Source organism: Mandrillus leucophaeus, unplaced genomic scaffold (genome assembly GCF_000951045.1).
Source record: "Mandrillus leucophaeus isolate KB7577 unplaced genomic scaffold, Mleu.le_1.0 Scaffold435, whole genome shotgun sequence".
In the NCBI taxonomy this organism is placed as follows: Eukaryota; Metazoa; Chordata; class Mammalia; order Primates; family Cercopithecidae; genus Mandrillus; species Mandrillus leucophaeus.
Window position 1 is genome coordinate 20,207 of NW_012104643.1, and position 7,276 is coordinate 27,482.

The 7,276-nt window shown below is 61.8% G+C and overlaps 1 protein-coding gene across 3 annotated transcripts; it reads right to left on the reverse strand.

Annotated features, from left to right (window-relative positions):
* Nucleotides 1–4,743: 4,743 nt before the first annotated feature.
* Nucleotides 4,744–7,090, reverse strand: HRAS (Harvey rat sarcoma viral oncogene homolog). Of its 3 annotated transcripts, XM_011993812.1 has the most exons (6): nt 7,021–7,090; nt 6,730–6,890; nt 6,268–6,446; nt 5,957–6,116; nt 5,134–5,258; nt 4,744–5,024 (listed from the first exon to the last, which is right to left on the reverse strand). In XM_011993812.1, exons 2-5 carry the CDS (start codon nt 6,838–6,840, stop codon nt 5,139–5,141), a joined length of 570 nt encoding a protein of 189 aa, XP_011849202.1. In that variant the 5' UTR covers nt 6,841–6,890; nt 7,021–7,090; the 3' UTR covers nt 4,744–5,024; nt 5,134–5,138. The 3 variants fall into 3 exon arrangements, with proteins under 3 accessions (XP_011849202.1, XP_011849201.1, XP_011849203.1); XM_011993811.1 differs by lacking the exon at nt 7,021–7,090 and having other exon boundaries at nt 6,730–6,927; XM_011993813.1 differs by lacking the exon at nt 7,021–7,090 and adding an exon at nt 5,780–5,861 and having other exon boundaries at nt 4,744–5,258; nt 6,730–6,927.
* Nucleotides 7,091–7,276: the final 186 nt, after the last annotated feature.

The following is a 7,276-nucleotide window of genomic DNA, read 5'->3' on the forward strand; positions in this document are numbered from 1 at the left end:
AAAAATAAGATGAAGACTTGAACAAAAACTTCAGCAAAGGGGACCTGCAGCACACACAGCAGTGCTAAGGAGATGCCCAGGCTGTGGCCACCAGCAGACTGCAAACTGAAACCATAATGAGATCCCCCAACACACCCAAGATGAAAATCACGGGGGCAGGACTCCGATGCATCCTGGCTGAGAAGGCTGAGAAGGCAAGGGGCCCGGCAAGCTGGAGAGTCAGGTGCAGAGTCAGACACGCACCACAGGACCCAGCAACCCTGCCCCTGGTGTCTTCCCTAACAAACTGAAAGTCTATGTCCTCAAGGGCACGGTACGCAAATGCCTATGGAGGCTCCAGTCGTAACAGGCAAGACCTGGCAGCGAACTAAATATTCTTTAGCAGGTAAACAACCTGTGCTACATCCCTACAAAGAAATACTACTCAGTAGTTGGGTGCGGTGGCTCACACCTGTAATCCCACACTTCGGGAGGCCAAGATGGGTGGATCACCTGAGGTCAGGAGTTCGAGACCAACCTGGCCAACATGGCAAAACCCCGTCTCTACTAAAAATACAAAGATTAGCCAGGTGTGGTGGCAGGCGCCTGTAGTCCCAGCTACTGGGGAGGCTGAGACAGGAGAATCACTTGAACCTGGGAGGCGGAGGTTGCAGTGAACCGAGATTGTACCACTGCACTCCAGCCTGCGCAACAAAGCGAGACTCTGTCTCAAAAACAATTTTTTTTTGCAATGTGTCATGTGCCATTGCTAACCACAGGCACCATGCACAGTGAACTCCGGGACTCACGCATCTTCCCAGACTGAAATCTGTTACCAGTTGAACAGCAACTCCCAGCTCCGCTCCCCAGCCCCTGACCACGGCCACCCTACTTTCTGCTTCTGAGTTTGACTATTGCCTCACAGCAGAGGAATCATGCAGAATTTCTCGCTTAGCAAAACGGTAGGGTAAGGTTTTTGTTTTTGTTTTGTTTTGTTTTTGAGATGGAGTCTCGCTGTGTCGCTCAGGCTGGAGTGCAGGGGAACCATCTCGGCTCACTGCAAACTCCGCCTCCCAGGTTCACGCCATTCTCCTGCCTCAGTCTCCCCAGTAGCTGGGACTATAGGCGCCCGCCACCACGCCCAGTTAATTTTTGTATTTTTAGTAGAGACGGGGTTTCACTGTGTTAGCCAGGATGGTCTTCATCTCCTGACCTCATGATCCGCCCGCCTCAGCCTCCCAAAGTGCTGGGATTACAGGCGTGAGCCACCGCGCCTGGCCTGTTTTTTGTTTTTGAGACAAGCCTTGCTTTGTTGCCCAGGCTGGAGTGCAGTAGTGCTATCTCAGCTCACGGCAACCTCCACCTACCGGGTTCAAGCGATTCCCCTGCCTCAGCCTCCCGAGTAGCTGGGATTATAGGCGCCTGCTACCACACCCGGCTAATTTTCGTATTTTTATTAGAGACGGGGTTTCACCATGATGGCCAGGCTGGTCTTGAACTCCTGACCTCAGGTGATTCACCCACCTCCGCCTTCCAAAGTGCTGGGATTGCAGGTGTGAGCCACCGCGCCCGGCCTGAAACCCTGCATCTTTATCCAGGCCTCCCTGGATGGATGTTGGGAGAGTTTACGCGTGGCTGTGGGGGATGGCTGTGGCAGGCTCTCAGCTATCAGAGGGCTCCATTGTGAGGAGGCAGCTGGTGGCGAATCCTGAGCAGCGATGTGATCCGAGGGGCAGGCGGCAGGTGGGACGGAAGCTGATGTCACACAGGTGAGTCCCCCACCTCCCGCCAGGCTTCCTCCACCCCCTTGGCAGCCCAGCAGGGTCAATCAGTGGGACCTGGTCAGTGGGCTGCTGGGGGACCGCAGGCAGGGGGCTTGTCCTTGGGACCTTGCGGCCTCCAGCAAGGGGGACATTCACGGCACCCAGGAGGGCTCCTCCAGAAGGTGAGACACGGGCACTGAACCCAGCCCTTTACACAAGACCTGAGTCCACCGAGGGAGGGGGCCAGCCCCCTCCCCGCGTCTGCATCCCCATGACCACCCCAGGTGGAGAGGGCTGAGTGTGGTGCCCCTGCGGATGCTCTGACGATCGCCTCAGGCCACGGGGGTGACAGTGACTTAGACCTGTGTGCATGTGAGTGGGACAGCCAGGCCTAGCTGGAGAACACACACACACACGTTCACCCACATACATGTGCACTCACACGCTGACAGTTCAGGGGGTGGACACTGACTCCAGGCCCGGTTGACCTGGGCAGGTCTGCAGCCACCCCACAATGTCACCGGTGCCAAGTGCCCAGCATGTGTGGAGCAGGTGGGGACACAGCGGGTGTCCGAGAGGGGCTCTGCATCCAAAGGCGAGAGGTGGGTCTCAGCACAGCTGCCCTCCCCCATGGTATGGCGACGGTCACTACCAGGTGGCCTGCGCTGGCCTCCATGTGGCTGCGAAGGGTCATCCCTGAGCACTCAGCGGGTGCCCGTTCCACGCGGACTGTGCAAACGACTGTCTCATTCACCTCATGGCAACCCCATGGGGTGGATACGAACGCACGCATTTGACAGGTGAGACATCCGAGGTCAGGGGGGAGGAGACAGACCCAACCTTGGCCGTGCTCTCCAGCCCTGCCCTGCGCTGGACCCAACCTAACCTCTGCAGCCTCCCTGCCCTGGACACAAATCTGGCTGAGACCCCAGACCCTGATGGGGCAGAGCCTGGCACTGCAAGAGCCACCAGGATGGGCCCCCTGGGTGTGGGCAGAGGGTGGTCCTCAGTCTAGGTTTTTGCCAGAAGATGGGTCCCTGCAGGAGGGGGTCTCAGCAGCTCAGACTTCAGATGCAGTCACTGCTGCTTGCTGGGGGACGGCCAGACACGGAGCCCTCTGTTCTCCGGCAGTTGTGGACAATGAGAGATCCGTGGATTTGCGGGTCAGGGTGCAGGGACGGGCTCTCCCCACACAGCCCTCCCACAGTCTTGTTCTCTGGGATTGGCAATTTGCAGGGGCGTCCCCAGCATCAGACCGGGGGGGCTACACAGGGACCCAGATCCATGGGGCCCAGCCTCCGCAGGTAACCCCAGACATCAAGACCCTCCTTAAGGGGATGAGCTGGCTCTCCGCTGCCCATCAGCGCAGCTCCGGAATGCCAGGGGGCAGGGCTGGAGAGCACGGCCAAGGCAATGTCCGCTCCCACATGGGGGCCTGGTCCTCCCACACACTGGCCTGGCCGGGCTGTCCCCAAGGCCAAGGCCTAGTGGCATGAGGGGGCTTCGTGGAGCCCAGGGCAGTGGGCTGCTCTCTGGAGTCCCCAGGACCCTAGCTGTGGCTGGCCAGAGTCCCTGGACCCTGGGTATCAGGACAGACCCCAGGTTGTCCAGTGGTTCCCGTGCTGGAACTCCTGTCGAAGCCACCCAGGGACCTGGTGCTTTCCACAGTTCAGCATGGAGCAGCGGTGCTGGGCCCTGTCCCCTCCGCGTCTGTCCTGGATACCCCAGGACCACAGCACGGGTCAAGCCCTGCAACCCCAGTGGGGACCTGACACCAGGCCCTGCCCAGCCCCATAATGACCAAGAGGCAGGTCCAGAGACACCCCCTGCACAGGGTCACCTGCATCTGACCCCCTCGGCAGGCAGTGACAGGCACGGTGTGGAAGGAGCCAGGGCGGTACCTGGCAGCCCCAAAGGGCTCCTGGCCTCAGGAAGTCTGTATCGATGGGGAAGCTGGTCACTTGGAGGCTGCTGGAGAGAAGGGCAAGTGTGGCATCTCCTGGACAGAAGGGTGAGTGTGGCGTCCCTGCAGCCCTGGCCAGCCAGCAGCACGCCCTGCAGTCTCTTGCCCAACCTCTGCGACGGGGACCCCTGACAGGGCACAAGTCCCCATCCCAGAGAGGCCTGGCCCAGCCTCAACCCGAGCCCTGGGAGGGGAGGGGCACCAGGGGTGCCGTGGGCCTCCAGCAGCAGCCAGAATGACCACATGGGTGACTGAGCACTCTGTAGCTGTGGCCAGACCTAGAACTTGGCCCAAGGCAGGGCAAGCCCCTTGGAGCAGAGTGGATGGCTGAGCCTGTGCGTACCCAGCAAGGCCGAACCAGTAACGCTACCAGGCTCCAAGAGCAGCCAGCCATGAGGCAGGGGCGGGGCGAGGGTGGGGCGAGAGCAGGCGGACCAGCTGCCAACCTCGTCCACTCCAGGAGGCAGGGATGGCCAGGCTCCCACGCCCTAGTGGCCGCCACCCGACCACCAATAAGGCAGAGGCCTGAGGCCAGTCGGTGCTGGAGCCCTAATTCCAAGGTCCACAGACTGCTCCAGGCCAGAGAGATGAAGAAAACTGGGCATGTGAAGGCCCAGGAGGCAAAGTCCCTATGTCTGCCATTCTTGGCAAGTGCATTTCACCATGGGAAAAAGTCAGGAAAAGCGATGCCTCTCACCGCCAAGGCGGCTCCCAGGTAGAGACCAGAGCCGCCGGCACAGATCCCCAACCCCTAAAATCACCTCCCTCTGGAGGACCGTGATGCCCTCCTAGTTGGTAGCAGCACAGTAAGCTCTCCTTATGATCTGCCTGCTTGTCCAGAGCTCTCTGCCGGAATCCATGGACACTCTGGGGCAGGCAGGAGGAGACAGCAGCACAGCCCAGACCCCTGGCCAGCCTCTCCCAACCTCCCCCTCCCAAAGGCTGTGGAGAGCCCAAGGCTGGACAGGCCCGAGGTTCCGACATACCTCACGCCAGGCCACATGTGCACCGTGTCCCACCCTCAGCCAAAATCCAAGGTCAAGACCATCCAATAATTTACTGCGATCCCATCTGCGCCTGACAAGGGCCCACAGAGGCCTGGGAGGGGAGCTAAGGGCTGGGGTTCTGGTAGCATCTGGGATGCTCAAGACAGTCTGTGCAAAGCATCCCTGGGAGGGTCTGCGGTCACTTCAGCCCATGGTCCCTGGGTGGCTGGGCTCCAGCAGCCCTTCCTTCCTTCCTTGCTTCCGTCCTTCCTTCCTCCTCTTTCCGTCTGTACCTCCTCCCTGCATCCGGCACCTCCATGTCCTGAGCTTGTGCTGGGCGGGGCACAAAAGAGGCTGCTGATCGCAGGCGAGGAGACCGGCCGGGGTGGGGAGCCCGGGGTCATCCGGTGGGCGTGGCGGCCGCCCTGGGAGCCCCCCTCACCTGCGTCAGGAGAGCACACACTTGCAGCTCATGCAGCCGGGGCCACTCTCATCAGGAGGGTTCAGCTTCCGCAGCTTATGCTGCCGAATCTCACGCACCAATGTGTAGAAGGCATCCTCTACTCCCTGGGAAAGGAGGAATGGGATCAGGAGGGACAGGCCTGTGGCCCCCTGCCTGGGTGAGGGGTTCCCTGCTGTGCGATCAAGCCGTGCCTGGCCCAAGGCTCCCGACTCCACCAGCCACTTCCCCAGGCCCACCACACACACAGGAAGCTGGGCTCTGGTCATCTTGAAGAGCCCAGGGCCACCTGCACCACGCTACAGCAGCCCCTCAAAGGTCAGGGTGGCCCAGGACCCTCCTGAACTCCAGATCTGGCCAGGGTTTGACCACCCTGCACCCAGCTCTCATCTGAGCTATGGCCAGTGTCCCCAGCAGCCTCACTAAGACTCAGAACCAACAGGTGCCCGTGGGACACTCTGGGGACAAGAGGGGCTGGGCCCCAGGGTCACCGCTCCGGCCTGGCTCAGGGCAGCTCTCCCCAAGGACCTCCGCCTTCCCCGGAGCTGTGTCGGCCCAGGACTGCAGGGCGTGAGCCCAGACCCCGGCCCTTGCCTCCCTCACTGCCCTGCCGTCCCGGGAGACTTACAGCGCGAGGGGCCGCTGGGTCACATGGGTCCCGGGGGGTCCCAGAGGGTCCCGGAGCTGGAGCCAGAGCCAGAGCGGCTGCCCTGTGTCAAGGGAGAGGGGTGAGTGAGTGCTGCTCCCTGGCTGGGGCGGGGCGGGGCGAGTCCCTGGCTAGCTGTGGGCTGGAGAGCTGCCTCACCTGTCGCGTCTTGGCCGAGGTCTCGATGTAGGGGATACCATAGCTTCGGGCGAGGTCCTGAGCCTGCCGAGACTCCACGGTGCGTGCAGCCAGGTCACACTTGTTCCCCACCAGCACCATGGGCACGTCGTCTGAGTCCTTCACCCGCTTGATCTGCTCCCTGGGAGGAAAAGTGAGAGCTGGCTACAGGGGCTGCAGGCACGACTGCATCCAGGACATGCACAGAGAGGACAGGAGGCCCCTGTCTGGGCACAGCCGGCCTGACCCCACTTGTGCCTCATGGGCTCCCGGGCCAGCCTCATGGGGTTCACCTGTACTGGTGGATGTCCTCAAAGGACTTGGTGTTGTTGATGGCAAACACACACAGGAAGCCTTCCCCCGTGCGCATGTACTGGTCCCGCATGGCGCTGTACTCCTCTTGGCCAGCCGTGTCCAGGATGTCCAACAGGCACGTCTCCCCATCAATGACCACCTGCTTCCGGTAGGAGTCCTGCAGGAGGACAGAGCTCAGGGACCCCTCAGGACCCTCCATGCGGGGAGTTCACAATGCCAGCCTCTCCCTATACCTCTCATGCCCCTCTCATGCCCCCTCATGCCCCTCTCATGCCCCCTCTCCTGGGGTGCTGAGACGAGGGGCTCCCCTTCTCTGGAGGAAGCAGGAGACAGGCCCAGAGCACCATGCAGGGCCAGGGGCCGCAGCCACCCCTATCCTGGCTGTGTCCTGGGCTCGCCCACAGCAGCTGCCGGGACCTGGACGGCGGCGCCAGGCTCACCTCTATCGTGGGGTCGTATTCGTCCACGAAGTGGTTCTGGATCAGCTGGATGGTCAGCGCACTCTTGCCCACACCACCGGCGCCCACCACCACGAGCTTATATTCCGTCATTGCTCCTCAGGGGCCTGCGGCCCGGGGTCCTACAGGGTCTCCTGCCCCACCTGCCAAGGATGGCCCTGCTCAGCCAGGCCCAGGCCCCACAGGGCAGCTGCTGGCAGAGCCATCTGAAGAGCAAACCCATAGCGGGCCCTGGGTCCCAACGCCAGGCAGCAAGGACTGCAGCGTGCCTACCTGTGCAGCTGCAAACCAGCGCGGGGGAGGGCTGTCGCCTCGCCCCCACTTGCTGTTAAGGACCCAGTGAGGGGAAAAGGGAGCCAGCCTCCAAAGGCAGGGCTGACAGCTGAGCGCTCTCAACCAAATTAGAAGCTGCTGGGTCGGCAGAAAGACTAAAGGGAGGCGCCCGAGGGCTGAGGTTACCGTCCTCCTAAACAGGTCTGGCCACGGCGGAGCGCGCCACGGCGTGCCCGGGCAGGCCAGTGCCAGCCTG

Bases quoted from the DNA above. Each gene is read 5' to 3' on its own strand.
- HRAS (XM_011993812.1), bottom strand. From the start codon at position 6,840: ATGACGGAATATAAGCTCGTGGTGGTGGGCGCCGGTGGTGTGGGCAAG. The intron at 6,447-6,729 runs GTGAGCCTGGCG...GTCCTCCTGCAG, and splicing joins AATACGACCCCACGATAGAG to GACTCCTACCGGAAGCAGGT. The intron at 5,259-5,956 runs GTGAGGCAGCTC...CTCCTTTCCCAG, and splicing joins CCTCGGCCAAGACGCGACAG to GGAGTAGAGGATGCCTTCTA.